The sequence below is a fragment of the Miniopterus natalensis genome, chromosome 12, assembly GCF_054644295.1.
Source record: "Miniopterus natalensis isolate mMinNat1 chromosome 12, mMinNat1.hap1, whole genome shotgun sequence".
NCBI lineage: Eukaryota > Metazoa > Chordata > Mammalia > Chiroptera > Miniopteridae > Miniopterus > Miniopterus natalensis.
Genome location: NC_142092.1, coordinates 3,035,796 through 3,059,021, shown reverse-complemented (window position 1 = coordinate 3,059,021; position 23,226 = coordinate 3,035,796). Strand labels below are relative to the sequence as shown.

Here is a 23,226-nt window from a genome sequence, read left to right as displayed (position 1 = left end):
AGGAAGGTTACCCTGGGCACAAGGTTCTTGTTTCCCAGTCCCCCTGGGCGCAAGGCTTCCCGCCTGGCCCCCTAACTCACCTGGCGGGGGGCTGCCGGGGGGCTTCAGGGGGCTCCGGCTGCGGGGATGTCGCTCCCGCCCACCCAGGCTGCGCTCCCCCCCCCCGCCCTGCCCGCACCCCCACAGACCCGCTCCCCCAGCCTGTGGGTCGCCGGCCGGAGCGAGGCTTCCGGCCGGTGCGGCGGCGCCTCCTCTGCACTGGGGAGGTGTCCCCACCTCAGGGCCCGGCGGGGCCACCGCCTCCGAGGGCCCGGGAGCGCCGCGGACACCGAAGCCTGCGGACACGGCGCGGCCGCCTTCCTCCGCTGCAGAGGGGCGCGGCGGGGCCCCGGGCGATGACGCAGTTCCGGCGGGAGCGCAGGGGCGGGGCCTGGGCCTGGCGGGCGGCGGCGGGGCCCCGGGCGATGACGTGATTCCGGCGGGAGCGCAGGGGCGGGGCCTGGGCCTGGCGGGCGGCGGGCGCGGCGGGCGGCGACCCGGCTGCTGGCGGCCGGTCCCGCGCCGGCACCGCCCTCTCCGCTCGCTCCTGCCTCCCGCAGCCTCTGCCGCCCCCGCAGGCTCCGGCGCGGAGCCCATGAGCGCGCGGGCCCCGCCGCCGCCCCCGCGGGTCGCAGTCCTCTCGGAGCCGGCGCGGCCGCGGCCCGAGCGCGGAGCCCGAGGCGGGAGCCATGTCGGAGCAGCGCGGCGGCGCGCGGGCGGCCCGCGGCAGCTGGGTGAGCGCGGGTCCCGGCTCCGCTCGGCCGGGCGGCGGGGGCGCGGGGCGGGCGCGGGGCGCTGCCCGCCTGGGCGCCGCTGCACGAAGCTGTGCGGTCTGGTTCGTGCTGCAGACGCGCCGGACAGGGACTTCTTTGGGGGGCTCGTTCTGAATTTTCCACGCGTGAGGTAGCCCAAGTCCTTCTTGTGGTGACTCCCGGCCGCCCGCACCTGCCCGGGGCCGGTCGGGGGAGGCGGGCCGCGCGGGCGGCCGGGAGCGCGCCCAGGCCGGTCTCCTTCCAGGGTTGCCGAGGCGCGGATGGCGCCTGAAACCGGCTCGGGTCGGCCCGGCGGGTCTTGTCAGCGGGCCTGGGGCTCCTCGTGACGGATCCCTGCGCGCAGAGCCTGGCGTTTCTCACAGACCTTTTCCTGCCCCTGCCCCTCTTTTCCTCCCTCTTTCTCTCTCTCTCTCTTTCTGTTTTTCGTCTGCCTAGTTAGGACAGGAAATATAGAAATATTACAGTGAATAGAAACCCTAACACCAAGGAAACGTTTTTCTAAAGCAAAATAAAAATATTGGAAAAATTAAATATATGTAATGAACTTAAGGTTTTTAATTTACCGATCTAAATTTGCTTGTAAGTCATTGTATTCGATGGTGTGAGCCCCCATTAGCGCGGGAGGCCCGGAGGAGGCGCGGCGCCGGGCTCTGGGCGGGCCCCCGGCTCTGGGCGGGCTCGGCGCCTCGCCCGCGGGAAGAGCCTGGTCGTGCTGAAGGCCCCGCCCTGCAAAGGGCCTTAGTTTTGAAAGGCATTGGGGCGGGGGGAGAATCCTCATTCAAATATAATATTTCTGGAATGTGGGAAATTTATCTTGGTAGGGGAGGGATATTCTATAGAACTGATTTTTCTGGTTGTTTCTGATTATGTAAAAAGTAGGTTGGTTATCTTCCTGCCCCTGAACAAAACCAAACTGCCAGCTGCTCCTCCCGTCTTTTTTGAATTGATAGACAGTAATTACCAACGAGGGCCAACGAACAACTTAAGAGGCAGTATCTTTCATTCCTTCACATACCTACAGCTTTCAACACGTTAGTCAGTCTAGCTGAGTTTGCCGGGTAAAGATTTTAGATTTTGCCCTCCTGCATTCCTATGGTTCAGTTCCTCAGCATTTTTGACCTAGATTCTGACTGTCTCTTGAAACTCTGGCTTACCTCACCATCAGTCTGCCTTCCCCAGCGTGTATCCGTGTGACCTAACATGTAAAGATGATCACTGCTCTCAATTTTTTTTTCATTGGCTCCCTTTGCCTTGCAGGGGCGGGGAATCTTTTCTCTGCCAAGGGCCATTTGGATATTTATAACATCATTAGAGGGCCATACAAAATTATCAGCTTAAAAATTAGCTGTAGAAAGCTCTAGATTTATTGAATTTCAAGTCCTGCCTGTAGTGCCTTGGCAGGACCAGACCAAATGATTTTGGGTGCCATATTCTGCCCGAGGGCCGGACGTTCCCCACCTGTGGCTTACAGAATAGAAAAATAATCTGGCAGGTTGAAGCATTTGGCATGGTGATTAGATGAGTATGCTTGGAATCCCAGGTCCCACCTTAATTAACTGTATATTTGGACAGGTTACCTCTCCTAATTAATTGTGTTTACCTCAGAGGATTGTGAGGGTTACCACAACCTGGCACCCAATAAGTCCTCAATAAATATTAGCTGTTATTTTTCTTATTTCTCAATATTTTTGGCATGAATGATCGGTCAGAATGTGTAAGGGTTCCCTGACAAAAGTATTCAGTTCTCTCATATACTAACATATATAGGAACTAGAACCCACTCTAAAACTTAAAATTGTTAATTATGTGCTTACAGCAGGAACTTTTGAAGAATGTTTATTTAAAGAAACCTAGACAATTTATTCCTAGAGTCCTCCTGTGAATCCTGATGGTAATTTGGGCACAAGTAGATTTCCTGTCCAGTCTCTGAGGTTGCATACAGGCAGTACCTATTAATAAATTACAGTGAATACTGAAAATGAGTTTTCCCGGTGCTTAATGTACTTGTACTTAGTGATATAACTAGCATGGGCAGGTGGCAGGATCCAGCCACTGGTGCTTTTTGGAATGTGTGGCGGCTGTGAAAGCAGTGAATGCCTGTAATTGTAGATGTTCATGTCGTATGACAGTACCTCCAAATTATGCATCTTTCCTGCTTGCTGCTTCTGTTTAGTATCACTTTCAGGTGCTATTGTCTACAGCTCCCAGGACTTGATTTTATTTTAATGTGTTGGAATTTCCTTATAGCTTGATTTCATGGTTTCAGGTTCTTAAGATGCTACTAATGTAGGGAAAGACTGTTCGTGTACAAGGAATTGGCTGACTCCTCTTTTCTACTTTGTCTGGCAAAGAGGTGTATTGACCTGAATAATAGAAGGGAATCAAGTATTTACTCCAAGGGATTATTGCCTTCTATGAAGGGGAGGTGTGAATTAATTTTTTATGTGGTGCAGAATGTAGATGAAGTTCTTTTTTGCATGTAGATAACCAGTTACTGTATCATTTGTTGAAAAGACACTTTTATTCACTGAATTGCCTTTGTAGCTTTGTCAGAATTTAGTTATCCTTGTCTGTGCCAGTCTGATCTGGATTCTGTTTCATTGACCTGTTTGCTTATCTTTACATCAGTACCATTCAGTCTCTGTTACTGGAATTTCATAATAAGACAAAACTAATAGAGTTAGTTTTACGATCTTGCGCTTCTCTTTTAAAATTGTTTTGACTATCCTGGGTTCTTTGCATTTTAGAAGTATTGAATCAGCTTATGAATTTCTACCAAAAAAAAAAAAAAAAAGCCTGCTGGTATTTTCATTTGGGATGATGTTGACTCCGAAGATAAGTTTGGGGAGAATTGAAAACAATATTGAGTGTTCTGATCCATGAGTGCAGTATCTCTCCATTTACTTTAGATCTTCTTTAATTTCTCTCAGTTGTATTTTGTACTTTTCAGTGTATAAGTCCTCCACAACAGTTGTAAGATTATTCCCTATTTCTTATTTTTGATGCTGTTGTACATGTAATGTAAATGTAATATAAATGTAAATTCTTAAAAAATTTGGTTTGTTGTCAATATGGAAATAGAGTTGATTTAAGAAATATTTTTAATTGCCATATTATACATGTAACAAAATTTACAATTTTAACCATTTTAAGTAGTTCATTAGTGCTAATTTAGTTCACACTGTTGTGCAACCAATCTCCAGAATTTTTTCATCTTGTAAAACTGAAACTTTACATTCATTAAACAGCAACTCCCATTTCTCCATCACAAATCCCCTAGTAACCACCATTCTGCTTTCAGCTTCTGAATTCGACTACTGTAGATACCTCATATAAGTGAAATCATGTACTGGTTGTCTTTTGTGACTAGCTTGTTTTACTTAGGTGTGCTGTCCTCATGGTTGTTTTTGTGGACCATGTTGTCATCAACACTGCTGCAGGGCTGTGTGCATGCGTCATGATTTTCTTCTTTAAGACTGAATAATGTTTCATTTTATGTCTGTGCCACTTTTCATTTCTCCATGTACCTGTTGATGAGCACTTGGGTTGCTTCTGCCTTTTGCTCTTGTGAATAGTGCTCCTGGAACATGAGTATACAAATATCTTTTTGAGACCCTGCTTTCAGTTCTTCTAGATATCTACCTAGAAATGGAATTGTAGGATCACTGAGTAATTCTATTTTTAATTATTTGAGGAATCACCATACTGTTTACCATATGGCTGCACCATTTTACATTCCCACCTACAGTGTACAGGGTTCTAATTTCTTCACATCCTCACCAACCTTGTTATTTTCTGTTGTTTTGTTTTTGTTTTTGATAGTAGTGATCCTCATAGGTGTGAGGTGATATTTCATGCTTTTGATTTTGCATTTATGTAATAATAAATGATGTTGAGCATCTTTTCATATGCTTATTGGCCATTTTTATATCTTCTTTGGAGAAATATCTATTCAAGTCCTTTGCCCATTTTTAAATTAGGTTATTTGGATTTTTGTTGGTGAGTTGTAGAAGTTTCTTATATATTCTGAATATTAGCTCATCAGATACACAGGTTACCTTTTCACTGTTGATTGTGTCCTTTGATTTACAGATGTTTTAACTTTTGATCAAGTCTCATTTAAAGTTTGTAATTTTGATGAAGCCCATATGTTTTTTCTTTTGTTGCTTATAGTTTGAAGTCATGTCTAAGAATCCATTACTAAATCCCAAGATTTACCTCCATGTTTCCTTTTAGGAGTTTTATGGGTTTAGCTGAGGTCATTCATCCATTTTGAGTTACTTTTTATATATGGTGTGAGGTAGGCTCCAGCTTTATTCTTTGTAAGTGGAAATTCACTTGTCTCAGCACTCTTTGTTGAAGCAACTGTTCTTTCCGCATTGAATGGATTTGGCTCTGTTGCCAGAAATCAGCTGGACATACATATATGGGTTTTTTGTGGACTTTCAATTTTATTCACTTAGTGTATATGACATCCTCTCTGTCTTTTACTAACATGTTAGCAGGTCACTGATGTTTACTGGGATCATTTGTGAAACAAGTGGGAGTAACTTTCAACCTTATCTTTTACCAACTCACAACAGATGACCTGACTAACAAAAAAGCCTTGTGCCCTAGTTTATCTGAACTTTCCAGGTCATGTTGAGAAAGCAGGCGAGGGAGTTAATAGAGATTGTCCTTTTGCCCAATTACACACTAGCCAGGCCAGACTCCTTAGAGTGGGGAAAGGGGCGGGTGGGTAAGTAAATATCTGCACTGTGCTTTGCTTAAGGAGCTGTCTACATTTGACTCTTGTTACCTCTTACTCAGTTTGCTGCAGTCCTGGCTACCTGCTGTATATCTGTGCTAGTTCTGATTATGGAGAAATTTGGGCTAAGAGAAAGTCAGTGTAAGTAATACAGTGGTTAGTGGCACACACTCTCTGGAAGTATGTGACTCAGGATGGAATACCAGCTTAGGCAGTTACTAACCATTTGAGTTGGGCAAGTTACAAGTAAATTCTCCTCATCTGAGTTTTGTCATCTGTAAAACGGGGATAATAATAGTTATTCTCTCAGGACTGTAGTGAGGATAAAATGATAGTACGTGTAATATGTTTGATCAGCACTTGGCACAGTGTCTGTTGCTGCTATTACAGGATCATTTTTTGCCCTGGTATACTCAGGATTCCTTGTAATAGACTGTCCTTGTCCTTCAGAATGTTTATTTTCATTTTTAATTTTATATCCATGAAATGGGAGCAGGGATAGTTTCTTTTATTGCTACTATTGCCCCCAGCATCTAGCTGACATATAGTAGAGCTCAGCAAGTATGTGTTGAATGAATTAATCAGGTGGAGTTGAGTATTTTTATTTTTTTTTATTTTAATGGACCCGAGACTTTGGGAACCTTTATTTAATCATTTATTTATTTCTATTTTGTTAATCCTCCCCCAAGGATATTTTTTCCATTGATTTTTAGAAAGGGTAGAAGAGAGAGAGAGAGAAGCAAGAGAGAAATATTGATGTGAGAGAGACACATCAATTGGTTGCCTCCTGCATGTGCCCTGACCAGGGCCAGCGATAAAGTCTGCAACTAAGGTACGTGCCCTTGGCTAGAATCGAACCCAGAACCCTTCAGTCCTTGGACCAACACACTAACCACTGAGCCAAACTGGCCAGGGCAAGAGAGGAATATTTAAAACACAGTTCTGGGCATCTTGGTTTGCTTTCAATTGGGTGGTGGTTGGTATATTAAGACTTTGAAAAGTTGAGTGGAAAGCAGTTATTTTACAAATATTTAATGAATGCTTAGTGTGTGCAGCATGATAGCCATCTTATTTATCCAACTATTTAATGTTATCCTGAGAAAATATTTATAATTTTTGTGGAAAAGTCATCTGGAGAAATAAGGAATAAAATTGTTTTTCTACTTTTATTCCAATACTATCATGAGGAAGAAAAGCAAGGCCTTCAAGTATAGTCATTTATTGGTTTTAAAAACCGTTTGTGTTCCTCATTCTTGTGTGTATATTTAAAAAGCTTTTTGAAAGCTTTATTTTAAATATATCTTTATTGATTTCAGAGAGAGGAACGGAGAGGGAGAGAGAGAGATAGAAACATCAACGATGAAAAGAGTCATTGATTGGCTGCCTAGCCCGCAACCCTGGCATGTGCCCTGACCGGGAATTGAACCCTGATCGCCTGGATCCGAGGTCGACGCTCAACCACTGAGCCACGCCCGGCTGGGCGAAAGCTTTATTTTTGATGGAGCATTTTACTAACTAGATAGATATAATAATGATGTAGATTAAAAGTAGCAAATGTGTGAATTATTAAAATAGAGTTTATAGTAAAACATAGTGTTCATATATGTCTTTGTAGTAACGCAGAAATGACTGACGGACTCTTGTGACAGCACTTTTCAACTAGTTTTCAGTTAGAATATATTTTTAAGTAAAAATTTTTCCTATTTAGAAGTAAAATAGAGCCATCAGTTTATACAGTTATAATTTTGGTTCCTTAGCCTCAAACTCATACAATTCAAACTAAGGTATTTCATATTTAATAGGTTAACATTGTGCATGATGTGATGATGTACTTGATGATAAGGGTATTTATTATTGCACATAATAGAAACACCAGGAATAGTGTGCTTAGTTTAGCAGCTTAGTATCACCAAGGACCTGGGCTCATTACACTCATATGTTCTGGTCTTCCCAGTATACTGGCTTTTGGTCTTTAGAATTGACCCCCTCTGGTCTTAAGATGGTTGACAGCGCTAAGGTCACCTCCTTACACAACAGTGCCCCCAAACTGGAAACAGTAGTGTTTTTTAATATGCCCCTAGAAGAGTGGAGATAGGTCTATAATCCTTCCCACTTACCTTTCCTCATATTCCATTGGCCATATTTGGGCCATGTAGCTCGTTCCTAACTTAGGTCATCGAATTATCCTTATCAATTTGACTAGTCAAGATTCAACGCCTGGGCCTGAAGAGCTCTCTAGCCAGCGATCCTGAGGAGGTGACTACTAGCTCAAGCACACAGTTGCTGAAACATGACACAGTTAGGAATTTGTTAGCAAATATCTCTTGGGCATTATAAGAAATCAACCTTTTCTGCCACAGAAACCTATTATCTGCTGAGTTCAGGGTATGTTTAGAAAAATGCTGTGTGGTACCTGCCTGTGAGTGGTGGTGTGTGGTATAGGGGGAAACGTGTTAAATGGAAGAGGAGGCTGTGGGGATGTGGTGGGAAAGCACCTCCTCTACTCAGGGAAGACAAGAAATATCCGCAGCTTCGCCTGGCTGGGCGTGGCTCAGCAGTTGAGCGTCGACCTAGGATCCAGGCGATTGGGGTTCGATTCCCGGTCAGGGCACATGCCCAGGTTGCGGGCTAGGCAGCCGATTATTGACTCTCTCATCATTGATGGTTCTGTCTCTATCTTTCCCTCTCCTTTCCTCTCTCTGAAATCAATAAAGATATGTATTTAAAAAAAAGAAATGCCTGCAGCTTCTCAGATGTTATATCAAGTTACTGATATTTGTGAACTCCACTTTGTATGCCACTTACATTGGGGTTGGCAAACTTTTCTGTAAAGAACCTGATGATAAATATTTTAGGCTTTGCAGCCATATAGTCTGTGTCACAGCTACTCAGCTCTGCCAGTGTAGCACAAAAGCAGCCATAGACGCACATAAATGAATAAGTGTTCAGTTTCAGTAAAACAGTTTGCAAAATCTGGCTGTGGGTTTGGGCTGTGGTCTCTAGTTTGCTGACCCCTGCTCTGATATTTAAGGGCACTAGTTTTCCCTACTCCCCTTTTCCTCCAGGATGTTTTATATCCTTAGTCACTTATTTTTAAAATGAAGTTTATTTTAGAATAGTTTTAGATTTACAGAAAAATTACAAAGAGTATAGTTTTTGTATGCCTCCCACCCATTTTCTATTATTAATATCTTACATTAGTATAGGATATTTATCAAAATTAATGAAACAATATCCATACATTATGATCAACTAAAGCCCATTCTTTATTTGAATTTTCTTGTTTTTTATTGAATACACTTTTTCTATTCTAGTATCTTAATTACATTTAGTTGTCATGTCTCCTTAAGTTCCTCTGGGTTGTGATAGTTTCTAAGGCTTTCCTCTTTTTTTTTTTTTTTTTTTTAATCCTTACCTGAGGATATTTTTTCCATTGCTTTTCAGAGAGAGTGGGAAGGAGAAAGCAGCGGGGAGGGAGGGAGGAAGGGAAAGAAACATCGCTGTGAAAGAGATTTATCAATTGGTTGCCTCCTGCACGCGCCCCGACCAAGGCTGGGGATCAAGCCTGCAACCCAGGTATGTGCCCTTGGCCGGAATTGAACCTGGGACCCTTCAGTCTGCAGGCTGACACTCCAACCACTGAGCCAAACCAGCTAGGGCATGCTTTCCTTGTTTCTGATGACCTTCACAACTGACACGTTCTGGTTAGGTTTTTTTGTTGAATGTTCCTTCTTTGGAATTCATCTGATGTTTTCCTAGTGATTAATATGGGCTTATAGGTTTTGGGAAGGAAGCCCACTGAATTGAAATACTATTTTTATTACATCATATGAAGGATACATATCACTGTTGATGTTAACCTTCTGTCTGAGTGTTAGTCTGCACTGAAAAGTGTCCCTTTTTTCCCTTTTCTCCGCTGAGAAACGGCACCAGGTGTTAGACAGGTGGAGTAAGACCACACCTTGGTTCAGCAACCTCCGTACTTGAGTTCTGGCTAAGAAAGAATTCAGAGACAAGACTCAAACTATAAGAGAAAAATTTGTTTAGAAAGTCACAGAGGTAGAAGTGAGCCATAGAAGAAATGGGTTCAAGTTACAGAGACAAAAGAAGGGCCATTAGAGCTTAGGTGAAAGAGAGAGGCAAGGAAAACATGCTTGGGGGAAGGCATAGCATGCTTCATAGAGAGAGCCGAGTTGGGCTCTTCATCTTGAAGGCATTTATCTGCTTTCTGAAGGCAGGGATTGCAGGGGAGGTCCCAGGGAAGGACCTCAATAGCATATTACTTAGCTTTCCAGGTGTGTCCTTCCAGGGTTGTGGTCTCCACTGATTGGTCAGTGCCAGGGCATGGGGCCATTTAGTCTATGCTAAACATCAGCCATGACATTGCTTGTCTGGTTTTGGTGCTTTTCTGGACCTTGAGCTGAAACAGAAGTGATACTATCCATAGATACTATCCTTAGGGTTAGCTTAAGGGAGTGGTTGTGCAAGGGCCCTCATGGGAGTAACATGATGCCACTCTTCATCCCCTAGTCCACCTCCAGGAGGGGTCTACCATATGCCTAGTGGCATGCCAGGGAGGAAAGGTCAGAGGAGGGCCTGAGCTGCATGACCAATGACATGAAAGGTCAGGAAGTTTAAACCACATGACCAGTGACGGGCTAGGGAGGAAAGGTCACCCTGGGGCGGGGGTGGTCGGTTTCCCAGTTTTGCCCGTTGCTAGGCACCCTGGGCTTTCCCCACTGCTGATCTTCTATACCTGGCCCATCATCCTTGCTCTACTCATGCCTATCTGCCTACCACACTTTCTTTTTTCTTAAAGAATGGTTTATTGATTTTTAGAGAGAGAGGAAGGGAGATAGAAAAACATCGAAACATCAGTAGGCTGCCTCCTGCATTTTTAATGACTTGTTGAGCATCTTTTCATATGCTGATTTGCAATCTGTTTATCATACCATGACTGGGAGTGGAACTGGGATCTCCTGCATCATAGGTCGATGCTCAGCCACTGAGCAACAACTTCTTTATCCAGTCATCTAGCTAAGGACACTTCAGCTGTTTCCTCGTCTTGGCTACTGTCAGTAATGCTGCAGTGAACACAGGGGTGCATATATCTTTGTGAATATGTGTTTTCAGATTTTTCGAGTAAACAGAAGGGGATTGCTTGGTCCTATGGTAGCTCTATTATTTTTGCTGAATTCCCTTATTAGCTCGAACAGTTTGTGTGTGTGCACGTGTGTGTGTGTAAAACCCTTAAGGTTTTTTTTATATAAGGCCAGTTTGGGTGCTTTTTATTTCTTTTCTTTTCCTTAATTACTCTGACTAGAACTTCCAATACTATGTTATATAGAAGTGGTAAAAGCAGGTATTCTTTTCTTGTTCCAAATCTTAGAGGTAAAGTTTTTTCAGCCTTTTACTGTTAAGTGTGGTGGTAGGTGTGGATTTTTCATGTGCGGACTTTATCATATTGAGATGTGGTTTCCTTATATCCTAGTTTTTGGATTTTTTTAAATCATGAAAGGGTGTTAGTGTTTTCAAATGTTTTTTCTGCATAAATTGAGATGATCATATGTTTTTCCCCTTCATTTTATCATGGTGTTCTTTTGATAGGTTTTAATGTGTGAACTATGCTTACATTCCAGGAATAAATCTCACTTGATCATGGTGTATAACCCTTTTAATATGCTGCTGAATTTGGTTTGCTAGTATTTTGTTAAGGATTTTTACATCAATAGCATAAGGAAAATTAGTCTATAACTGTCTTCTTTTAGTGCCTTTGGCTGTGGTACAGGTAATGGCTCCTTTATAGAATGTGTTAGGAAGAGTTCCCTCCAGTTTTTGTTTTAAATATGTCTTTATTGATTTCAGAGAGGAAGGGAGAGGAAGAGATAGAAACATCAATGATTAGAGACAATCATCGATTGGCTGTCTCCTGCACGCCCCCTACTGGGGATTGAGGATCAAGCCCACAACCGGGGCATGTACCCTGACCAGGAATCGAACCTTGACCTCCAGGTTCATGGGTCAATGCTCAACCACTGAGCGACACTGGCCAGGCACTTTGTTTTTAAAAAGAGTTTGAGAGGGATTGGTGTTAGTTCTTCTTTAAATGTTTGATAGAATTTACCAGCAAAGCCATCAGGTTCAGGGCTTTCTTCTTGTTGGGAGGTTTTTGGTCATTGATTCAATCTCCTTACTAGTACTAGGTCTGTTCGGATGTTCTGTTTCTTCATGATTCAGTCTTAGTAGACTGTTTTTTCTAGGAATTTGTCCACTTAATCTAATTTATCTAATCTATTGGCTAACAATTGCTCTTATAACCCCTCTTTCATTTCCAATTGTAATTTAAGTCTCTCTACTTTTCTTGGTCAGTTTCACTAAAGACTTGTCAATTTTTTGATATTTTTATAAAATCAACTTTTAATTTTGTTGTTTTTCTGAATTGCATTCATTTCTGCTAATCTTTATTATTTCTTTCCTTATTGCTTTGCATTTAGTTTGCTCTTTTCTAGTTTCTTACAATGAAAAGTTAGATTATTGATTTCAGATCTTCTTTTATAATCAGGCATTTACAGCTGTAAACTTACCTCTAAGCACTGTTTTAGCTGCATTCAACAGCTTTGTATGTTTTCATTTTTGCTCACCTGAGAATTTTATAACTTTCCTTGTGATTTCTTTTTTGACTTGTGGTTATTTAGGAGTATGTTGTTTAAAAATCCACATATTCGCGAATTTTCTAAATTTCCTATTTTGATTACATAGTGGTCAGGAACAGAGTTTGCACGATTTCAGTTCTTTTAAATTAATTCAGACTTGTTTTATGGTCTTTCCATATGCACATAAGAATGTCTATTCTGCTGTAGTTGTGTAGTGTTCAACAAATGTCTATTAGGTCTAGTTAGTGTACAGTGTTACTGAAATCTGTTTCCTTGTTGATCATCTCATTGTTCTATCCATTGTTATAATTGGGTCTTGAAGTCTCCAACTATTGTTGAATTGTCTTTTTGTTCCTTTATTTTTAAAGGGTATGGGTGCCAGTGGGTGAGGGAGAATAAATGAATGTGTTGCATAATCTAACATCCTTTTTTTTAAAAAAAAAAAGAAGTCTTTATTGATTTCAGAGAGAGGAAGGGAGAGGGAGAGAGAGAGATAGAAACATCAATGATGAGAAAGTCATTGATTGATTGGCTGCCTCCTGCACACCCCCTGCTGGGGATCGAGCCGGAAACCTGGGCATGTGCCCTGACCGGGAATTGAACCATGACCTCCTGGATCACAGGTTGGTGCTGAACCACTGAGCCACTTTGGCCGGGCATAATATAAATACCTTTGATATTGACTCTAAGGAGGTCCTACAATCACTGTGCAAGATTATACTCTCCAATAAAAAATGTGCAAAGGAAGAGCAAACAATTCATACAAAAATATAAATTTCTGATAACCATAGGAAAGAAGCTCAGCTTTGCTTGTAATCAGGGAAATGCAAAATAAAATGAGACAACTGTGAAGTCTAATTAGCAAGGGGAGACAGGTCTTTTCAGACACTGTTAATGAGACTACAAGTTCATTTAAATATTTTAGACAAACTTTTTATTTTTTTAATCCTCACCCAAGAATATGTTTATTGATTTTTAGAGAGAGAGGAAGGGATAAAGAGAAAGAGAAAAACATCTGTTGGTTGCCTCCAGTACGTGCCCCAACTGGGAATAGAACCTGAAACCTTTTATTTTTTGTGTATAGGATGGCACTCCAACCAACTGAGCCACCCAGCTGGGGCTCAACAACCTTTTTAAAGCTTTTTGTTGTTTTTTTAATTTATATTTTGTTATGAGTACTCCCCCATATTTGTCACCCTACTTCAACAATTAGAAACTTACAAGGCCAGTTTTAGTTCACCTGCATTTTCTGTAAACTGGTCATTAAGTATCAGCTGAATTGAATGCAAGCTTTCTGTTTATTTGGGGCAAGAATACTTTATGTAGTGCTATTTCTTGTTATATCACATCATGCTGCAGAGACTTTTTTTGCGATGTTTGATTGATCAGGGTTCAGGTGTCAGTTCAATTATTCCCTTATAAAATGCCTCATCAGTTTTTATTTAATGTTTTTTACAGCCATTAATGGTTTTTGCCTACATTCACTATTTCAGTGAGGTTACAAAGTGTCCAGGGGTATAAGTTAATCATTCCTTCTTTATTTGTTACTGGAATTCTTTGTTTTTGGCTGTCAAATTAGAAATATTTTCCTTTCTAGTTCTTAACTAGCTGGGCATTTCACTGCACCACTGTTGATGTCATCTGTGATATCATGAAGGGTGGTGGCCATCAACATTGCAGCCCACAGACTGGGTATTCCCCAGGATCTCTTTAATGGTTCCACAGAGTTCTCTAGCTAAAGATCTGTGCTGCATCTGTTGGACAATGTTGACAATCTCATCAAAAGTGTTATTTCCACTGTACTTAATTCTTTTGCTTCTTTCTGTCTTGTGTTTCTCTGAGGGCTTTGATGACCAGGCCAGAGGCAGAAGCCGCTACCTGTCTGGGCTTGTCTGTTCTGAATGGACAGTTTCACTGTAATCCTCAGACCCTTCCAGTCACTGGTTGCTTTGGTGATGTCATCACCAAACTGTTTTGGAGACAGACCCAGGAGGCCGATCTTGGGGGTCAGGGCAGATGTGGCACTGACATCCCCACTCGTGCACCTCAGGTGTACAACTTTGATCTCGTTGGGGTTGAACTTTGGGCAGCATGGGATCTAACTTCTCATTGGGGAGGCAGCTGGTGTCGGATGAACCTGGATTAGGGGCGACCAAAGAAAGTTGCACCTAAGCCTCCTCCAAGCCGAAAGCCCAAAGTCTTTGAAATTCTTAAACTTTCCCTGATCAGGTATTTGGTTACCCTGAAATATAAAAGAGCAAAATAAATGCTTCCTTTTTTCCCCTCCTCATTTACCAGTTTTCAGAATAATGACTTGGTTTTCTAACATCCTTCAAATATTAATGGATTTACAAATTTGAACAGCTTTTGCTCAGTGAGAGTTCCTTCTGTTTGGCTCCTGAATCCTTTTGATAAAACTGTAGTCTTTGATAGCATCCTTGCTTTTGGCAAGATATGTTTCAGGAGCATGTATATATAATATTTTCCCCCTAAATCTGGAATCTGATATTTGTCCAAAAAGTCTCATTTTCTTTTAGTAGGAAATGATATTTCAAGACCACAGTCTGGGCCCTAGGGGTGCTCACTTCTATTGGGTTGCTTATATTTTTCTAGGTCTTTTCAGTAGGTAGAACTAGGAAATCCTGTTTTTTTAAGGTAATTTATAATCATTATCTGTATTGATATTTATAGACCATATTTAGAATTTCAAGTTTTTACTTAGATTTTGTGTCTTTTTTTCTTACAATGAAAATATTGGTTCCTAGTGACAATAGCATAGTAACTTATTTACTGTACTCTGTAGTAGTCTCCCTTTATTCATGGGGGATGCATTGCAAGACCCCCGGTGGATGCCTGAAAATGCAGATAGTACCATACCTATATATATACTGTTTTCTCTCTCTATGTAATAAAGTTTAATTTGTAAATTAGGCACAGTAAGAGATTAATAGTAACAACTTGTAACCAAAATGCAGGTTTGACTGCCTGCTGCAACAAAAGCCAAACTCATGAGACGGGTACTGGTGCAAAAGGAAAGAAATTATTCAGGTTCCGCCACCTGGGAGAATGGTGGAATCCAAACTCAAAGACTATCTCCCTTTCCTCCTCATGCCTGGTTCTAATAAGGATAAGGAGGAGTGGGCTTTTTTTCTATGCAATTATCTTGCTAACTTTTGGCACACTCAGGCCCTATCCAGATTCATCTTTCTAGCCTCTGGTGGTGATCAGTGTAAGAACCTCCCCCCCTGTGCTATCTAGGCCAATGGGGGAGACTCTGGGCACTCCCTGACTGTCTATGGTATCAGGGCTAGTGGTGGTGGGGCTGCAGGACCTGCCATCAGGAAGCCTGGAGATGCTGCAGCTGTCAGCCTGCCTCCCGATGAGGTACATGGGCCTGCAGGTTAGAGTTTGCAGGACACCCCTGGATCCCAGCACAGCCCCCCATGTGGCCCACCCCTCCGAAGTGGCCAGCTGGACTTCTCACCCTGCCACCTGTGCTCACCCTGCTGTTGCTGCCCGTGCTCTGACTGACTGACTGCAGTAACAGACTGATAATAAAATAGAATAATTGTAACAATTTCTGTAATAAAAGTCATGTTAAATATGGTCTCTCCTTCTCTCTCATAACTGAAATGGCTACTGAGTGATTAATGGGCAGGTAGTGCCTACATCCTGGATGCTCTGGACAAAGGGATGATTCAGCTCCCAGATTTGGCTTCCATCTCTGTTGCCTTCACTCCTTTTCTTTCTTCTGTATGTAACTACTTTTCATTGGTTGCTTATTTTTTCTTTCCAACTTGTGTTTTGTTTTAAATACAAGCAAATATATGTGTGTCCTAGGTATTCATATTCTTTCACCCTTTCTTAAATAAAAACTACTATACATTTCACAGTATTTTGAATCTTGCTTTTGTTTTGTTTTTTAACTTGGCATCATATCCTGGGCATTGCTCCAAAGCAATATGTAGAGATCTCCATTTTACTATTGTATAATATGCCAGTGTGGGGATTTATTGTACTTTACTGAATGAACAGAGCCCCCTCCCCCTTTTTTTTGGCTAGTATAGTGTCGCCATAGTCTTGTGCATAATGACATATCATATTTTTGCAATTTTGTCTTTGGGACAAATCCCTAAAGTGGGATTGTTGCTTCAAAGGATAAATACGTAATCTTGCTAGATGTTGCCTCATTATACCATTTTTTATTCCCATTAGCAGTGTAAAAGCATATTGTCAAACTTTTAAATATTTGCCATTCTGATGGTGAGAAATTGTATATGAGTATAGCTTAATTTTCTATTTTTCTTATTATGAATATGTTTGTTGAAGGGCTGTTTGATGTCTTAGTCTATGAACTGTTTGTTCATATCTCTTGCCTGGCTTTCTATGAATTGTTAATCTTTTTCTTGATTTTTAGAAGCATTTTATGTTGGAGATTAGTTGATTAGATGACATAATAATTTGAACTATTTTTTCACCCAGTTGTACAGCTTTTTTACTGTAATTGGTTCTTATTGATTATAATTTAAAATGTGATAATTTTTGGCAACTTCACTTCTAGGAATTTATCATATAATGCTGTACAGTTGTGTATATATAAAAGGATATTAATTATCCCAACAATTCCACTTGTAGGTATATAGCCAAGGGAACTGGAAACATATCTTCTTAGAAAAACTTGTACACCAATGTTATAGAAGCATTATTCATAATAGTCAAAGGTAGAAACAATTGAGTATCTACTAACTGATGAATAATGAATAAAGAAAGTGCAGTATATTTAAACAGTGAAGTATTTGACCATAAAATTGAATAGTGAAAATAGATGAACCTTGAAAATGTTATGCCGAATAGAAGCAAAACACAATAGGCCATATGTTGTATGATTCCAGTTGTATTTGATTCCAGAAAAGGCAAATCCATAGAAACAAAAAGTAGATTAGTGATTGTCAGGGGTGGGGTGAGGGAAGAATAGAGGTGACTGCTAATGGGTACAGGATTTTTCTGGGGGGGGATAATGAGAATATTCCAGAATTAGATAGTGGAAATAGTTTTACAACTTTGTAAATATACTAACAACCACCGAATTGTACACTTGAAAATAGTGTATTTTTATGCTACATGGATTATATAAAAAAATATTAAAAATGACATTATGCATCTAGCCAAATTCAAATTGAAGAACATTCTGCACAATAACTGGTAAGAGAAAGTGTCAATATCATGAAAGTAAAAAGTAAGTTTTGGGAACTATTTCAGATCAGAACCCAAGGAAACAGAACTAAATACAATATGAAATGGATTAGATTCTGAACTAGAAAAAAGTAGTGAGAAAAATGGTGAAATTCAAATATTATGTAAATTAGCTAAAGTAGTGTAGTGTGTAGCAATGTTAATTTCTAGGTTTGAAACATTGTACCATAGTTATGTAAGGTGATAAAGTTTGGGGAAGCTGGGTAAAGTGTAAACAGGAACTCTGCACTGGTTTTTTACTTTTCTGTAGGATTTGCATATGTACTGTGACATAGAAAGAGATAGATTAAAGTAAAAAAGGTAGTGTGCATGTTCTGTTACCATTAATATAAAAGTATATTTTTACCTATTAATGTCCATTCATAAAAATATGTAACAAATTTCTAGCATTGTCATTACCTATGGAGAATAGAACATACTTATTCCCTTTAAAGTTTTACAACATATATTTGTGGAACAGTTTTATTTTTTTTAAATATGTCTTTATTGATTTCAGAGAGAGGAAGGGACAGAGACATCAATGATGAGAGTCATTGATTGGCTGCTTCCTGCCCGCCCCCTGCTGGGGATTGAGCCCAAAACCCGAAACTCGGAATCGAACCTCGATCTCCTGGATCATATAGGTTGATACTTAACGGCTGTGCCATGCCAGCCAGGCACAGTTGTAATTTTTTAAGGCATATGTATTTCATTAAAAAAGAATGCAAAAACACAATACACTCATTTGTCTTTACTGTTTTATAAAATATTAGGTGGAAGAGAAATGCTATGTCCAAGTATGTAGTTCCCTTAATATTGTCCTTCGTAAGTGTTTTGTTTGTTTGCTTGTCTTCCATGAGTTTTTAGGAATATTTGTGCAGTGATTCATTGGTTGCTGTGTCCTACTTTGAATGAAATCCCAGAGTGTAGCAGTTTTGCACAGTGCCTTGTTTTAATGACTGATTACAAACTTCTTTGTAGCCATAGTGATGTTAAACTTTGTCACCTCTCTCCTTAGGAGAGAATCACAGTAATTTTAGTTAACAGAGCTGAGTCTAGAAGTTGTTTTTCTTCTCAGGCAAAGAGACCATGCCTTTTACTCACCCAAAAACTAACTTCTAATATAGTAGGAAAATTGTCACTAATTAAAATATCCCTGCATTTAGCACCCTTGAGCACCCTATGTGTGAGAGGCAGCTCAAAGACAAGTCTAGACCTGCAGCTGCTCTTTTGGCTTTATTTGGGGTTTGTATTTGGAAGAAGTGGGTCTTAATCCTCCATATGGATGTCTTGTCATCTTCAATTACACAGGCTTCCTTTCCTTTCCTTCAGTGTCAACTGCTTTTGAAAATCTTTTTTCTGAAGGAGGAGGATGCTCTTGTGATTTGGATGTTCCACATGCATAGAGTCAGCCCTCAGTACCTGTGGGTTCTGCTTCTGTGGGCTCAGCCAACCTAGGATAAGTTATATGCAAATATGCCGTTTTATATAATGCACTTGAGCATCTGTGGATTTTGGTATCTGGGTGGCATGGGAGGGTGGTGGGGGTTGCCCTGGAACTAATCCCCCATAGATACTGAGGGACTACTGTATATGGAAATACGTACATTTCTTTCTTTAATTTTGGTAAAATATACATAATATAAAATTAACCATCTTAACTGTTTTTAAATGTGAGTTCAGTAGTGCTAAGTATATTTACATTGTTGTGCAGCCAACCTCTAGAACTTCATCTTGCAAAACAAATTCTAGACCCATCAAACAACAATTTCCTGTTTTCCCCTCCCCCCATCCCTTGACAACCACCATTCTACTTTTGTTTCTATGTGTTTGACTCCTCTAGATATTTCACATAAGTGGAATAATGCAATATTTGTCTTTTGGGGACTGGCCTATGTCACTTAGCATAATGTTCTCAAGGCTCATCCATGATGTAACATGTTTCACCTGCGTATATTTTAAGTCAGGTAACACCCTCTCCGTTTCTCCTATCTCCCCCCACTAATACTGTGAACTATTCTTTTTTTAGTCTGTTCTTTAAAAAGTGATATTTCAGGAATTTTTGTTGCCCTTTCTGACCACAAATGTCTATAATACCTAACTAGTAAATCTTTAAAATAAAAGCTCAAAAGATGGCTTCTGAATGAATATTATTCTTTAATCTCACAAATATTTTATTGAGTTATGTTTGGACTGAGGGACGAAATTGGAGAGTTACAAAAGGAACTCAAAGCAGTCTTAAGAGTTTAAACCTAGCCCGGCCGGGCGTGGCTCAGCAGTTGAGCAGCAACCTAGGATCCAGGAGATCTGGGTTCGATTCTCGGTCAGGGCACATGCCCAGGTTTCGGGCTCGGTCCCCAGTCGGGGGCGTGCAGGAGGCAGCCGATCAATGACTCTCTCATTATTGATGTTTCTCTCTCTTTCCCTCTCCTTTCCTCTTTCTGAAATCAATAAAGATATATATTTTTTAAAAGTTTAAATCTAATCATGAGGTTGTATCATTTGATGCAGAACAGGGTTGTATCATTTAATAATTGCTACATGAGAAACTACCCCAACAATTAGTGACTTAAAACAACAACCATTCATGACAGTTTTGGGGGTTAGCATTTGGGCCACAATTAGCTGGAGGGTCTTCCCGAGATTTGATTGCAAATAGGCTTCTGCAGTCATCTGCAGGCTGACTGGAGTTGGGTGATGTAAGATGGCCTTGCTCTCCTGTGCCAGGCATTGATGATGGCTGTTTTGTGATTGGTCTAAGGAGCATCAGTTGGGAGGGCTTCAAATGCTCTCATCCTCCTGTGCCTCTAGGGGATTTCCCCACTGGGCCTTGAAGGCCTCTGAAGTCTAAGTTCAGAAGTTCATGTTGTCACTTCACCTGGCATCTGTTGGTTAAGCCAGCCCCAACCCTGGAAAGTACAGAAATGGATTCTGCCTATTGATGGAATCGGCAGCACAGTGACGTGAAAATGTATGTACAAGAATAGGAGGAATTTGTGGGCTGTTTTTTGCAGCCTAGTGCAGGAGTGATGGGATGGCATTTGTATTTCGGAATGATCACTCTGTGTGTAGTGTCAAGAAAGATTTGGAAATGGGCAGGGAAGAGGAGTCAGGGCAGGATTCAGAGGCCATGGTAGTCATCTGGGAGATGGTAATGTGAGTGTGAAGACGCTTCATCGTCTGCTCAGGATGTTCTGTACTGGTCTATAAAAGGGCAACAAAATGGAGAGGGGAGACGCAGAGCTGAGAGGCTGTACTAGGTCAGGCTCAACTGGAAATGTTTTTAATCCTCACCTGAATATATGTTTGTTGATTTTATTTTTATTTTTTTGAGAGAGAGAAACATCAATGTGAAAGAGAAACATTGAGTGGTTGCCTCTTGTATGCACCCTAACTGGGGACTGGTCCTGCAACCGAAGTATGTGCCCTGACCAGGGATTGAACCCGCACTCCTTCGGTGTATGGGATGATGCTCTAACCAGCTGAGCCACACCCAGCCAGGGCAATAATTGGTTAAGTTTTTATAAAGCCTTCTTAATTAGCTCAGATAATTTAAAGGAGAAACCTATTACCCTTTTTTTCCTCAGCATACTGGCCACTAAGAACTTAGAAATAATTGGAAGTAAGGAAGATTGACTTCCGTTACCTTATGTCCGATTGCCCACACAGAGTTCCCACCATACCAAGGCCTACCTGTGGCATTTTTCTCAGATATCACTGTTATTGCCTAGAGATGCATGATAGTTCAGTTAAAAGTAATTTATGTAACAAGGACAGTAATAATGTAATATTTGCATTTTAGAAGAGATTTTTAAAATTTTTACCTAAGAAAAATATAATGTGGGAACAAAAAGGTGGGTGGTCTGGTTTTTGCAAGGTTTTAAAAATAATAGCATAAAGATATATGCACACAGAATAAAGTATGTATTTTTTTTAACATTTAATCAGTATTGCAGCCACAATGATCTCGATAAATAAAGCTTCATTGCCTGGGAAAGTGCACCAAATCACAGAAACTGCACTTGAAAAATAGGGTAGTGTTCCTGTGCTTCCTACTTGTAGCTGTTTTTCAGAGTTTTTTGAGATTCTTGTATGCATGATATTTGATAAATAAAACAAATGATTCAAGAGGAATAGGGTATTTATTGACTGTTTGGAAGCAGTTGCTTTGTGATATAGAATGAGGGACTATCAGAATTTTCAACGAAATAATTATGAAATTACCAGTAAAAGCCTATAGGCTATTTACTTTTTAAAATTTTTTTTTTGCCCTGGCCTATTTTGCTCAGTGGTTACAGCATCAGCCTGCGGACTAAAGGGTCCTGGATTTGATTCTGGCCAAGGGCACATACCTCGGTTGCAGGCTTGATCCCCGGCCCTGGTTGGGGTGAGTGTGGGAAGCAACCAATTGATGTTTCTTCCCCCCCCAACCCCCTTCCCCCGCTCCCTGCCTTCCACTCTTTCTGAAAAGCAATGGGAAAAATATCCTCATATGGGGATTAAAAAGAATTTATTTTTTGTGCTCCCCTTCTCCTGCTTTTGTTATCATCTGATACCCAGTGCGTTTTCAGATTTCCATGATTGACTCAAAATTATCTTTTTGTTGTTGTTGTTTATTTGAGTCAAAACCGAAAGTCCACATATTTTTAAAATTTCTTTTAATCTATATACTAACATAGTTCTCCTTCCTTTTTCTTCTTTATACCGTTTCTTTGTTGAAGAAACTGGTCCATTTGTTTCAGTTTTTTTCTATGTTCTGGGTTTTGTGTTTAAAAGACCAGAAAAAAGACATTGGTTTGGTTATTAGGACTCTTGTCTTTCTACATTTACTTTTGTCTTTTATAACATTGAGATATTTTAAGGAGAACAGGCCAGTTGTCTTGTCGAATGTCCCACAGCCTGGATTTGTCTGATCTTTTCTCATGATTAGATGCTAGTTAAATAATCATGCAGGTGTAATTTTACCTTTTGAAGACTTGAAAATATAAACATAGGAATGGTGTGGGTTTTACAGAGTCTTTTGTAAGTTCGTTTCTAAGTGCTAGCAAAGCACCTGATCATGTAATAGGCATTGTCACAGTGTCAGAGAACATTAAATTAAAAGGAATTTTAGATTTCATCTCCAGAAGTCACAAACTGCAGACAACTAGCAGAGTAGACACAGTCTTAAAACAGAAAATTGGATTCTAACACTTTTGGGAATTGAGTATGTTTCTTCTCCCATCACTTAATTTAAGTCATCTGCACTTCCCTAAAGTTTTTGAGTATATGACTCCAATGCCTACTTTCCTTATTTAGCTAGGGAAACTTCAGACTTAGGCCAGGATGCTGAAAAACATACTTAGTAAGAGACAGAATAGTCAGGCCCTAGAACCTCAGTCTCTTGAAGTCTCCGTTGGTTTTGTACCAATGCTCCAGTGATTTGTATTGGTGGGATTAGTAGAATGTCTATAATCTTGATACCTTTTATAATTACGGAAGATGAAAGAATCAGGGATATTGCAGAATGAAGTTTTATCTTAAACATTAAAGATAGGTTCTAAATTTATACTGTGTGTGTGTGAGAGAGACAGACCGACTGACCTACTGACCATTTTAGGATAATGGATTTTAAAAATTTTACTCTTTTTCACAATAACTTTCTTCCTTTTTTAGCTACAAGGTTTTGGCCGACCAAGTGTGTACCATGCTGCTATTGTAATCTTCCTTGAATTCTTTGCTTGGGGCCTATTGACAACTCCAATGTTAACTGTAAGTATTGCTAAACTGGGTCCTCATTTAA

At 40.6% G+C, this 23,226-nt stretch overlaps 1 protein-coding gene across 1 annotated transcript in view; it reads left to right on the top strand.

Annotated features, from left to right (window-relative positions):
- Nucleotides 1–692: 692 nt before the first annotated feature.
- SLC71A2 (solute carrier family 71 member 2) overlaps nucleotides 693–23,226 on the top strand; it is a 91,641-nt gene continuing 69,107 nt past the window's right edge. The window contains exons 1-2 of the mRNA XM_087822505.1: nucleotides 693–773; nucleotides 23,100–23,195. Coding sequence (XP_087678631.1) covers nucleotides 729–773; nucleotides 23,100–23,195 — 141 coding nt within the window. The 5' untranslated portion in view covers nucleotides 693–728. The remainder of the gene's footprint in view (nucleotides 774–23,099; nucleotides 23,196–23,226) is intronic.